The sequence below is a fragment of the Mesitornis unicolor genome, unplaced genomic scaffold, assembly GCF_000695765.1.
Source record: "Mesitornis unicolor isolate BGI_N332 unplaced genomic scaffold, ASM69576v1 scaffold4448, whole genome shotgun sequence".
Lineage (NCBI taxonomy): Eukaryota > Metazoa > Chordata > Aves > Mesitornithiformes > Mesitornithidae > Mesitornis > Mesitornis unicolor.
Window position 1 is genome coordinate 12925 of NW_010203748.1, and position 13549 is coordinate 26473.

Below are 13549 nucleotides of genomic sequence, written 5' to 3' on the forward strand. Positions count from 1 at the left end.
TTGTCAAGATGGCAGTTGAACAACAGTTAAGTTCTTCCTCATGTGAATGAATAGCCATGCTGGTTACAAAAAATGTCTTTTAATATGTATTACCATTTTATTCATAACTGTCAATATTTTAATATTTGGATTAAGTGCTGTTTTTTTCCAAACTATTTAAAGGAATGCTAATTTTCCCTAAATATAAGGAACCAATGTAAGAAAGCAGTTGCCCTAAGGCCAAGAAGAGTTGTGCTGACTGGGTGCTTGGCAGTAAGGTGCTATGGGACATAAACAGCTTTAGAAAATGGGAAGTGCTTCCCCATTAGTAAAATGAGGGTGATTTAATTCTCAGGTGAAAGAAAAATGAAGTAAGATGTGTGGTTGTTGAGTGATGCAGGAGGAGAGAAGAAAGGGGTAAGAGAATTAAGTTAATATGTAAAGAAATTTTGGTCTGCTGATCAGTTTATTAACAATTTGTATTTAAATAGGTGGTTGAATCCCTTATTTATTATTGGCCATAAACGGAAGCTTGAAGAAGATGATATGTATAAAGTGCTGCCAGAAGACTCCTCAGAGAAGCTTGGAGAGGAGTTGCAGTGGTAAGGACAAAAATAATTGTTCTCTTTTATTGTATTTGTGTTGGTGAAGGTGAGGGTCTTAATCCTATTCTAAAAGTAAAAGAGGTTGTTGTAAAGTTTAATAAGGTCTACTGTTAAAAATGCTGAAGAGCTAAGAGTAATTTAAATAAAATAAACTTGTTTACCATGGAAGCATTTTGATACAATGTATTAGAGTATTTCCATTACGTCATTTATAATTAATGTGACACTTTGCAGAATGCTTGGAAAAGAGGACTTTTCATAATCTGTTACTGCAGTAATCCTTCATAAATTCATGTGAGTCCTCTGAGCTGTGGTAGAATAGTTACAGAAACTTCTTTAATTTCTCTCTATAAAAGTAGGGAAAAAGTTTGTTTTGGTTTTTTTTTTTGTGGTTTTTGGTTTTGAGCAGAAATTGAATTACGTGACAGCTGTGTACCCTTTATACATGTGTGTATATAAATGTATGTATGTTGAAAATATGCCACTCTTTGGTAAAGCAGATAAAATGCCTTGAACATCTAAGAGCCTGTGTCTAGGAGTGTTCTTATTTTGTTATAAATACTCTTTTGAGGACTATGTACATGAATTGTCATGTTGTCATGGACCCAGGAGGATCTGTCTCTTTTAATAGTGAAATATCTTTCAAGAATAACTGTTTATTTAAATTTTCTTGAGCCTTGCAATAGAGAGGGTTTTTGTCTTCAGATGATCTTTTGTTAAATATAATTAGAGGAAGAAGCGTCTCCTAGTGAAAGGTGGCCTCTGTATTAAGAAAGCATGGCCTTGCTATTTCTTGCCTTCATGCTGAAGGTAGAGCAAATCAGCTTTCCTCATAGCTTGGTTGGAATGAGAGACTCTTGAAGAAGTAAAAAGAATCAGAAGTGAAAGGTTATGACCAAGTCTTACATCACCCTGCTCTGGATGAGATCACTGAAGAACGAGGGTCAGTGGTGAGCCCATAGGAGTGCACCTTTTAACATCTTTGTTAGCTGGAGAGCTTTGCCAAATCTCATGGTTGTGTCTTGAAGCAGTTCAGGGAGTCTGCTGTGGAGGAAGATGGGCTCCGTCCAGTGGTTCTCACAGCACACTTTACATGAGTCAGGAGGTGGTAGAAAATACTGCATAAAAAAAAAAGAAAAGAGTGGTTTCTAATTCTTTAGTGTGCTTGGCCAAGAAGCAGAGCATATAGTTCTTAAAGAGCCACCTAAGTATGTAGCTTTTTGTCTTGGGCCAGCGACCTCCACAGCATCAACATAGTTTCAATTCTGATTCTGAAGCATTTGGACAATATAATCCTTGTAACAAAAAAAAAGTTAAAAATAATTGTAAAAAAGTTTTCTTATCCATACTGTATGCTTCTAACTTGTGTCCTTTGTTACAAAATAACTTGGCTTTCATGCCTTAGACTCATTTCAGCCCTCAAACTAGCAAGGTCAGAGGATCTGGAAGAAAACATTTAGCCTCTAGAAGCAAGGGGGAGTATCCTGTCTGACAACAGCATGTTTCAAGAGATCTGCTTATGTTCTGATACTTGCTTGTTATTAATGCCTTTGATTTTAATGTGAAGGGATAGTGTTCTACTTGTGGGCAGACATGCGGTAACGCAAAGGTCTTTGCCACTTTGCTACTCTAATCCCTGCCTTCAGGGGGACGTGGGGAGTGTGAAGTGACAAAAGTGCTGCAGACAGTTCCCTTTGCTCTTGTGCCATATCTGCTCGTCCTCATCAAAGCACATGGTGGGAAAAAGAAAGGACCAGACATGAAAAAGGGTTGTGTATCACAACCTTTTTGGGGAAGTGCAGGGCCTAGAAAAAGATGGAGCATGCTCCATGCTGCCTCAGTTTAGTCCATAGTCAGGAGATAATAAGCTCTTAAGTAAGGTGAGTGGCTGTCTAAACTGAGATGAGAAGAAAGAAAGGGTTCCTTCCTTGAGTTCTTCAGTGTGAGGGTGGTAGGTCACTGGAGCTGGTTGCCCAGAGAGGTGGTGGAGGCCCCATCCCTGGAGATATTCAAGGTCAAGCTTGACGGGGCTCTGAGCAACCTGCTCTGGTAACATTGTCCCTGTTTACTGCAGGGTGTTGGACCAGATGATGTTTAAAGGTTCCTTCCAACGCAATACATTCTATGACTCTATGATTCCTCATCTGCAAATGCATCAGACATGGTAGTAGTCAACAGTAGCAAATTGTTTGTAGTTATACAAGAGCAAATAAGCCTATAATACTAAGTACTATGTGTTTATGTGAATGAGAAAACATGACTATCTGTTAACTTTTGTCATTGTCGTTGTTTATAAAAGTGATCATGGCAATCTGGCTGTGAATCTGAAAGTATTTTATTCCAGGCAATTGCCTTGTGATTGTACCGCTCTCCTCCAGCGTGTTTGCATTTTGTTTCTTAGGTATTGGGATAAAGAGGTGCAAAAAGCAAAAAAGAGAGGAAAAGCACCACATTTAACAAAAGCCATTATTCTTTGTTACTGGAAATCCTATTTAGTTTTGGGAGTTTTCACAATGATTGAGGTAAGTGGTGTAAAATGTCATATAATGCACTTCTTAGCTAACAGCAATGTGGAACTTGGCCTTGTAGGTGCTGGTGACTTCCTGCTGGGCTGTTCAGAAAATCGGTAATGTTCATGTGCTCTCTCAGAAAAGTAAAACAGATCTACAGTCCTGTAGAGACCGAAAAGTTGAGCTGTAACTGTGGGATGATGGATCTGGAACAGAGAGCTGATTTGAGTGCAATATTTTTGAGGCATTACAAGCCACTGACTTGCTTTGTAAGGCTTAGCTGTACTTTATGTATCTGAGTGGGGTGCCCCATAGGTAAAGGTTTTTTTGCTATATGTAAGATGGAAATGTAATATATATTCGTGCAGTCTTTTATAACATCAAAGTTCTTATTGGTAATTGAGAGAGTTCTTTTTAAAAATTCAGCTAAACTTTAATGTGGAACGTATTTCTTTTGGATTGTGAGTTGGTAAAAATTGGCTTGACATTTTAGAGCACAATGAAGACAAAATAATAGGGGATGTGGCTTGTAGCAGTACTTGGCTCTTGTTTGCCTGATTACAAACGTGGGTAGCATGGTATGATATGAAATTGTTAATACTTTCTTCCTTTCATTTTCTTTCAGGAAACCCTCAAAATAGTTCAGCCAATATTTTTGGGAAAAATTATTAGTTATTTTGAAAACTATGATACCTCAGATGAGGTATCTTTAAATTTTGCATATTGCTATGCAGCTGCTCTCTCTGTGTGCACGCTTATTCTGGCTATAATGCACCACTTATACTTCTATCATGTACAGCGGGCTGGCATGAAGCTGAGGGTAGCTATGTGTCATATGATTTATCGGAAGGTAAGCAAACCTGTTTCTGGGTATATATGACATTTGACAGCTATTTCCTTAGAGGTGTTTAAAAATACAGTTGTTGTGCTCGTGCTTGCAGTTCCATTGAAGTTACTCATTTGTAGACATGTAATGCATGCCAATATGTATCAGACCTTAAATGTATATATGTGCTTTTGCTCCCTCTTTGGTAATACGGTGTCTGAATGACAGCTTCAGTCCTCCTAGTGAAGGTTGATGAATTAAACAGCCCTAAAGCCTGGGAGCAGCTGCTGATTTTTACCTCTTGTGCTGTTGGAGAGGAGCCCCCCCATTGCTAGTGCAGGGGTTGTGTGCTGGAGCGGTAAGAGGCGATCAGCGTCCAGCGGGAGAGGGACGGAGCTCCCAGGGTATGCACCAGTTACTCAGCCCTGCAGTTTCATCCAGGGGAGGACATAGGCTGTCACCATCTGATTCAGCACTCTCAGTCGCCTGGGAATTGCTTCACTGTCCAGTTTTCCTCCTGCCCCTGTTGTGGTGAATGGTGGGATTTATCTATATTTTACTCCAGCAGTGCTGTAGAGCTGGTGAGTTGCTGCCTTTGCGGGTTGAGGAGGCTGCCTCCCTCTTTGAGGGCATCCATCAGGTTTGCTCAGGGAGAGGCAGCAGTGCTGTGGTACTGCTGCTGCCCAGTCCAGGCTGGGGGGGATGCTCAGCACCTTCACAGGCTTTAGTATCTTTAGTCCCTTTAGTATCCCTCCTACTTGAAAGGGAAGGAAAATGGAAGAGTTGGGAGTGGAGAGACGGTTCAGAACCAAGCTGAATCCTAAAGGTAGGGTAGAGCTGTTTTTTAGTATCAGTTACTGGTTTAACTGTGGGAGCACCGGAGTCCTTCTCTGAAGCCAGTGAACTGTGAGAAGGGATGCACATGCAGTGAGTGGTGATTTCTTAGCGCTCTGTGTGTCCTGATCAAAAGAAGCTGACCTCGACTACAGGAAAGTGGAGTGAGGGAAGTTATGGATATTACCTGTAGGAAGGAGTTTAGTGACATCCAGGATGAAATTCTGGCCTTGGTGTGCTCTGGGGAGCAAGCAATACAGTAGTAAATGTCTGCTCACCTCTTCTGGAGCTGTTGGCCATACCCAAACCACTGAGTCCATCTCTACTTCCAAGCAAGGAGTCCCTGCTGGGGATGCTGGAAGGGAAAAGCCCTGACTTTAGTGCTGCTAGAATAGTGACCTGCTGGTTCTTACCTCAGCAAAGAAGTTTAATTGAGGGAAATTTAAATTAAAGTTTCTTCAAAACATAAATCTGTTATTTTAACCATTAAATGTAGGTACCATCCACTTAGGCCTAACACTTGTACTACTGGTGTAGGTTATATGAAGGTTTTGGGCAAAGCAGTAAAGTGAGGAGAGTAAAACTGGCCCCATTGTAAGTGTTGATTGCTTTTCATGCACATATTTATTCTCCTCCCTCTTCTGATACCTTGGAAATTGCCCTCTGGGAACTCGGCTCTAACATGGCACATTGCTTTCTTGTACATAAACATCTCTCTAAGGTATTAATTTACTAAACTGATTAACATAACACAGTTTGAAATTCATGAAATATGTATATGGCGATGCTGTTTGTTGCTGTGTTGATACTGGCTTAGAAGCTTGGAAAAGAAACATTCATAATGTGCATCCTTATTTCTAGAGATGTGATTAAATGGAAAATTAATCTCTCCTCGTCTCATAAATGTTTACTCCTGAGGGTGAAGGCTGAGGTCACAGCAGAACATTGATAAACCTTTCTAATCATTTGTCTTCATTATCTGAGGCTTATGCGTAGGTCATACTTTCTCTTTATCCTCATATATGCTTTTGACAGAATCTGGATGCTAATTTACAAGCACTTTTGCAGTGTTCATTAATTGCTATAGTAAATAAAAACTTGGATTTGCAAGGATGAGTGGTCTGGATGAGAGAGAGCATCCTTAATTGAGAACTTTAAATGCTCATCATTCTTAAGTTTTAGACCCTTTTTCATTTCCTGGAAAGTTGAAATCTTATTTGCAAAGAGCCTGTGTTCAAACTCCAAGATGTTTTGTGATCAGTAAGAAGCATCAGTGATGCACACAGGAAGCTTGTAACAAAAATGAAAGTGGAATCTGTCTCATGACTCACAATCTCATGTTTTAAAACTAAAAGCTACTTATGGGAGACTGATTTTTTTTAATTATTTTTTTAAAGATTTAACTTTTAGAAGTTCTTTGAGGTTCAGAATAAAGACTAAAGCAGTTTAAGCTCTGAAGTTGGTTGAGACAGAGAGCAGCCAAAAAGGCGTCAGGAGTTATTTGACTGAACAGTTATATTATTCCTTTCTGTGGTCAGTTCTCCCTTTTTAATGTGCTTTTGGGTTAACTATTTGAGGCCGGGAGAGACTAAAACACTAAGATGGAAATACAGAAGGCAAATAATGGTTAAAGGATTGAAATTGGGCCTGTGCAATTACATCTGGGGTAGAAAAGAGATTAACCTAAGACATCAATTGTACAAACTGCTCTTGTTAGTTGATATAATTAAAACCTGTTTTCCTTGAGAAAGAGTCCTTTCTGGGAAATACATTGGTACGGAAAATTCATAGACAGAAGATTAAGCAGATCTTTGTGCTGAAAACAAACAATAATCGGCAATTGTAAAATAAGATGTAAATTCAAACTGCAGTTGCTTTTTAAAAAGGTGTGTGGCTCTAGAGAATCTTCAGTAGTGAATTTATAACTGTTAATGGTCAAAGCAGTATTTAAAGCCACAGTGGGCTGTCTTTGGGTGGGATAGAGTTAATTTTCTTCATAGTGGCTTGTAAGGTGCTGTGTTTTGGGTGTCGTCGAAAGGAAAAATACAAAACCAGGACTTTTTGGTGGAAATCAGTCGTATAAGTAAAACTGCTGCTTTGGGTACAGTGTTTCCATTTCCTTCTGTGTACTTGCAGCCTACACGAGTCCATTCAACCAGTGAAATGTAAGGCTTATTCCCTTAAAAAATGAAAATTAAAAAAAGTTAAAAACCAGTGCTACTTCAAAAGTAGCGGGCAATTTCTTCAGATATGCATCACTTAAGCTCCTAATATTATGGTCTGTGGCTATCTGACGGCTTTTCTAGGAGCTATTAAACCTTGCTCTGTGGTGTGGAGTAAGCACGGTGGAAATGTGGATGTGCTGTGGCTGCACTACTGACAGGCAGCTTCGCGGGGGATCTCAGATGTGTGAGAGACTGAAGACAGAAAATGAAGCAATGACTTTCTCTAATAATTAAATCTCATCTCTCATATACTCAGTAAGCCAGGTTTATTGCTGGAATATCAGAGGGATTTCTTAATTTGTTTAAAATGTTTCCGCCTGCTGTTTTCCGTGAAGTTAAAATTGGGATGAATACCTTTGTAACCTGACAGGAAGGTGCAAGAAATGTAAAGCACTTTGTTTGAAATGGTGCTTTGAATGATACTTTGATATGTTCTTGCACCTGATTTAAGATACTGGAACAATACTTTTGAAACAGTCAGTGCTTTTCAGGTTAGATGATTATTAGGATTCTTTTTTGATCAATAATAACTGTTTGGAGAGGAAGAAGTAGATGTGCACCGCCTAAAATTGCAAAATGTTTTTAAGGAGTGAACTATTCCTGTTACAGGAGAATGTGTAACATACTTTGTATATTTTTAACTCGTGCTGCAAAACTGTGCTTTCTTTGTAGTGAGTATAGAAGGAAGCAGGGTCTGCATCTTTGAACTCTTTCAGTTTTGATCTTTGGAGCAATATTCAGACTGTGTATTTCCCAATATGATTTTTTGAGGATATTTTATAATCGCGTACTATTTTCTACTGATTAACTTACTTATTAACCTGTAAAAATATTTGGTATTTACTCTTGTTGCTTCTCATAGCATACATTAAACTTCGTTTAATATAATCCTGAAATCTTATGATTTATTATTAACAAGGGAAGTACTGATTTGTAGAGGGATATTAACTCTGATTTGCAAAAGTTGTAAAATTAATAACTTGGGTTTTTTTTCCTTTTCTGTCAGGAATCTCATTCAAACAGATTTCTTTCAATTGCCCAAATGTTTTCCCAGTTTTAATTTGGTTTTCAGGTGGAGTATTTTTGTTCCTGTTTTGAGCAGATACTCATAATGCAAGGGAAAGCAATGAAAAGGAAAAGTTACGAGCTCTTTGGTTTAGTTTTAATGGCATGCTATGTTGGTTTTTTCCTATTTTTAATCATTTCAGACAACATGAAGATAGTTCTTGCAGTCCTTCCCTAGATTTTTTATATATATATGCTCTTCAAGAGTTTCTTCAGAATATTTAAGCTAACCCACATGTTATCTAGGGTTCTTGATCTGTGTCCAGTTATTCTCAGGCAAAAGCTGAGACATTCCTTTAGCTTTTGCCCTGAGATTGTATTTGTGTTATGAGTCTTCTGTGTATGGATGTACTGTGCTGTATAACCTGTGACAACTTAAGACTGTTCTGGCTTTTTCAGGCTCTTCGTCTCAGTAATGTAGCTATGGCAAAAACTACCACTGGCCAAATAGTAAATCTCCTGTCAAATGACGTGAACAAATTTGACCAGGTAAGAAGTACTGCAGATCTTCCTAAGAGGCTGAAGAAATTGTGGGGTTTGACTTAAGAGGTTTTTGTTTACAACTGGTGCTTAAGTGTTTCTTGTGAACTTTTCTTCTAATTGTTTCTTGAACATCATAGAAAGAGAAACATTCTGTTAAAATATGGGAGGAAAACATACTTTTCCCCACCTTAAATATTTTTCTGCTATTTTCTTAAGCTCAGAGAAATGTTGGTGCATGAAGATAAAACCAAATCAAAATGGTATTTTGCTTACTTTCTCCAGAAAGTAAGGCATCTCCATGTACATTTAGGTGTCCAAGTCTGGTGCAAAATTCTCACTGGATGCCTCAGTACCTGCCACAGGCAGAGGTCCTTCCTCATCTTCGTGTTATTAGGGTTTAATTTTTTAGTTGACACCAAAAGCTAATTTTTATTTCTTAACTATTTGCCTAGGTCACGATTTTCTTGCACTTCTTGTGGGCTGGACCAATTCAAGCTGTGGCAGTAACAGCACTTCTCTGGATGGAGATAGGCCCCTCATGTCTGGCAGGAATGGCAGTTCTCATTATTCTTCTTCCCATCCAGACCTGCATTGGGAGGCTTTTTTCTTCGCTAAGGTAATGGCACAAGCATTGAGTTGCAGGTATTTTCTGCCCTGGTTTTTAAAATGTGATTACTGGGTGGAGGTGGAGTACTGCTCTGAGATCAGCTTCTGTCCAGTGAGGTTTTTCACGTTGTCTTTTATCTTTGCTGATATTTTTCATGGTTGCTAATGTGAGATTTTGTAATTCACATTTAGGGACTTGAAGTGGTCTGTCTTACAGAGATACTGAAAATATCTGCTACTCATTAGCTGCTACTCATTAGCTGCCCAGTATATGAAAGAGTTGGGCTACCTCTGTAGCTACCTTGCTGTCAAACTTAGCATCAAATTGTGTGACCCCCTTACCTGCCTCATTGATGCTTAAGGAGCGGTTACTGCAAAGGCAATACTGTCCAGTCCTGCCCTGAGTTTGGTATTGGAGTTGCAGCAGAAAACCCTGAAGGTTTTGTGCTCAGAGATCTTGCTACCTCTCCTCCAGGACAAAAATACAGAGAGGAAAAAGGGGAAGGAACTGAGAGAGAAAGGAAGAAAAAAAATATTATGGTGGTTTTGATGCCAGCTATGAGTTTTCTAACTGTAAGGTTCTAGGGTGTGGAGGTAGAAAATGAGTTTGCAGTAATTTTCCATTATGAGACAAATTTAATTTGTTTTTCTGTGACTTCCTCCTAAAAAAAAAAAAAAAAGACTTGCCTCAAGTGGGAATATTGAATTATCTTCAATGTTCTCACTTCCTAACTTTAATTTTATTGTGTAATTAATCATGCTGTGCTGACATCATGAGTTTATAAATAGCTTTTGCATCTAAATGGGAATATTGCTGTGTTCCTTTACTGTGTATGCATATGCTTAGTAGTGTTGTGTTCTTTGTTGCGTTTGCATTCAGGGTGAATGGGTTCCTTCTCGATCTTTGGATAAGCAAAACTTTTTTACTGAGTTACTTTTGTTTTCAAGTTGTGTTTTAAGACAGGTTTTCCAGAGGTATCGAGGCTGGCATTGCCATTGCATGGCTAGGTATGGAGAGAGCTGAGAATTACAAAATGAGACCAACTCGTAGACTACTTCTTTTTGTAACCACTCTAATAGTCTTCAGTTGTTATGCTCACATGCTGTTTCTCAAATAGTGACCCATTCAGTGTTCTCTGCCAAATTCTTAGGTTTTTAATTAGAAAACCTGTTTGTTGAACACTTCCAACATATTCTTACATGTGCATTTTTACTGCAGGTACAATATGCATGCATAAGTATCAACTCATTTCACTGTTGGGGTTTTTGAGGTTTTGAGCTTTGAGTCGATAGTTAAAATACTTAGCGCTTAACTAGTGCCTTATCCATGGTGGTAAGCATTATTATCCCCATTTTGCAGATGGGAAACTGGGGCACAAAGAGATTAAAGGGCTTGTCCAGGGTCAGGCAACAAGGTGACAAAAGTCTCTTCTGGAAGGTATGTATTTTAAAAGTTAATCAGTGGCAATGTAATGTTGTTTGGGTTCCTCCCCCATTCATTAACAGCCACTTGTTTGGGTGCAGTGCAAGGGAAGGAATTTGTTAACCAGAAAAAATTTTGCTTGCCTACACGTGCAGAGATCTGTGTATTTGGGAATAGAAATGTGCAGTGAACAGAAGGAGTTAATGGCAAAACTGAAATGGATCCCAGCTCTGCAATGAGTGTGTTCACACAGCCATTGCTGGGAATCTGCATGGATTTAAGGAAATCAGCCTATGAAGAAGTAATTTAAGGATTAAAGCTTTTGCTAAAATCCAGGCATGCTCAGTGTGGCAGCTGATTTGTGCCATTACTCAGCATTGTACTTGTGACCCAGTGTTGTAAATACAAATACGTGTACCAGTTTATGGTGCAGGCATTCGCTTCAGTGCTGTAGGAGTTTGCAGAAACAGTCTCGGTATCCTGTGGAATGTTATAAACTGTATCATGCAGTGTTGCTCTTACCTGCACAAGTACTAGAAGTTTTACAAAATACACGTGATATAATATCTTATTTGGGAAATAGTCCAAGTGTTGGACTGAAGACCATTTTATATATATATTTATTCACAAGAGCTCAGCCCTTTCACTACTTAGCCATGCAACTGTAACAGTCTCATTTAAAGCCCTTTTAATTTTTTTTTAAGACAGAAACTATGTGGAACTGTTGTGTCAGACATGATTAAAACCCATTGAATACGCCTCATGAAAGCAAAAAGGAATTCTGCAGGTTGTTTTATTTAGAGTGGTTATTAGTATCATAAGGGGGACTTCTCAGATACTTGAAGAGTTTTCAGGTCCTTTGCTATTGCACTCCTTAAGTGTGCTATGTAAGCATGTGTTTCCCTATTGTCCTGAACTGCAGGTACTCTCAACTTTAGATTTGTAAAACTGGAGACACGTCTTCCTCTCCTGTAAATTGTCATCAGTGCACTGGAAGTCTATGCGCTTGAAACCGTTATATGATGTCTCTGAGACTGTGGCTTCTGGAAGGATGAGCTTTCACATTCATTAAGGAATTGCTTTTCTGCTGTTGTTTCTTTCTGGAAAAAGGAAAAGAGGATTTAGCAAAGATGATCTCATTCCATGTATGGTTGGTTTAGGCTAAGCTATCTTCCTCAGTCTTAGTAAGAGGTCTTGATTGTATTAGGGCCAAGTTCCTGCAACTCTTTTGCCAGTTTTCTTGTATAAATATTTCTTAGTACTTTGCTTCAGCCATCCCAACATGTGTGGAATGCTGGTGCTGAGAGGATTTTTTTTTTAAGATGATGCAGGTGCCTGAAATTCTTTCTATTTAAGTGCTTTAAACATGGCTATTTCTTCCAGAGCATCAGAAAAATCTTACAGGGGACAGGTTAAGCTAACAGAACCCAGCAACCCCTTCTAAAGAGTGGTTTGTGGTTTGGCTTTTTTTGTTTGGTTGGTTGTTTTTTTTTTTTCTTTTAAACTTTGGTCTCTGAATCTTAACTTATATTAGTGTAGACAAATAGAAGTAATTTAGCAGGAAAAGGTATGTTTTATCAAAACAAGGCCTACCATAGCACACCGTGTGCAAAGTGTGTTTGTCTGCCTGAATAAATTCAGACTTGTAATAGGCTTTATTAGCATGGTTTATGCATTCATTACATGGCTTCTAACTTTCAATGCTTTTTTCCTAATTAAAATGGCGACTTCATTATTTAATAATATATATTTTCCAGTTTGTTCATCAGTGCAAACATAATGTGGGCCTAAGGTACATTTACTTTAGCTTTAATTACAATTAATCCTTAAATAATATTTGTTTATTAAACAAAGCCATACCTAGATTAAATCTCCTAAATTATAGCTCATGTACTGTTACTAAGTAATCTTTACTTCAACTATAGTTAATCTTAAAAAGATATAAATGGAGGCCAGTTTCTTTAACAGCATCAGAAGAGCCTTATGAGAAGGACTGTTACTCTGGCATTTCAAAACAATTTTTAAAAGTAATTTTCTGATTTTCATTTAGTTCTAAATTTAATGTTTGTAAGCTTTTTTTTATATTTGAAGGGGTTTTTTTGTACACAAATGTGTTGTTTAAGGAATACCATGTGTTGGTGCAAGCTGACATACAATTTTGAGCAGTGAATCAACTCTCAGTTCTTGAGAATTGGGAATACCAGGATTGCAGACGTACCAAGTGTGTCTGCTCTGTGTCAGCTTTAAGATACTGTTTTAGCAAGATCCTTCAATGCAGTTACAGTTATATGAATCCTGTTTACGAGTAGAAACAAAAACCTCGTCAATATGAGTATGTTGTGTGGTCATGTATAGTCTGTCTTCCTTTGAGAATCTGAGAATTTGTACTCTGTGCTATTTACAGAAGCAAGACAGCTGCCTTCACAGATGTCAGGATAAGGACCATGAATGAAGTCATAAGTGGTATGAAGATAATAAAGATGTATGCTTGGGAAAAATCGTTTGCAGAACTTGTAAATGGTTTGAGAAGGTAATCCTGGAGAAATACAGCTTGGTACACAAGCTGTATCTGTTGCCATTGTTTTATATGTCAGTAAGTGTTATTTTGTGCTTTAAAGTGCAGTTTATTTGAACGAATTTGGCTATTTTTTAAACTTTCTATAGCAAGAGTGAAGAAATGATAATATATCATAAGGGAACATCAAAAAAAGAACAAAAACCCACCTTCGATATAAATTCTGGGGTTTTTATGCTTCCTTTTATGTTTGTGTTTAAAAACAGCAACTGATAAACTGTAGTAATTGGTGTTGAATGATTTTATCCTCACAGTTCTGTAAACTAATGGTAAGGAACCAATAAACAGACATTTCCCTTCTGAGAAATAGATGGAATCTGACTTTCTGTCCTAAATGATGGCATCCTCAGGTAGTACCCTTTGTCCTTTTCTGTGTTTTGAGTATTGCTCAAGCAGTCTGGAAAGGGCGGAAGGGAAA

At 38.2% G+C, this 13549-nt stretch overlaps 1 protein-coding gene across 1 annotated transcript in view; it reads left to right on the top strand.

The window, feature by feature from the left end:
* Nucleotides 1–470: 470 nt before the first annotated feature.
* ABCC4 (ATP-binding cassette, sub-family C (CFTR/MRP), member 4) overlaps nt 471–13549 on the top strand; it is a gene marked incomplete at its 5' end in the record, with an annotated part of 133360 nt that continues 120281 nt past the window's right edge. Inside the window, 6 exons of the mRNA XM_010190819.1 lie at nt 471–581; nt 2986–3106; nt 3720–3944; nt 8444–8533; nt 8980–9143; nt 12961–13086. Of these exons, the coding sequence (XP_010189121.1) occupies nt 471–581; nt 2986–3106; nt 3720–3944; nt 8444–8533; nt 8980–9143; nt 12961–13086 (837 nt within the window). The remainder of the gene's footprint in view (nt 582–2985; nt 3107–3719; nt 3945–8443; nt 8534–8979; nt 9144–12960; nt 13087–13549) is intronic.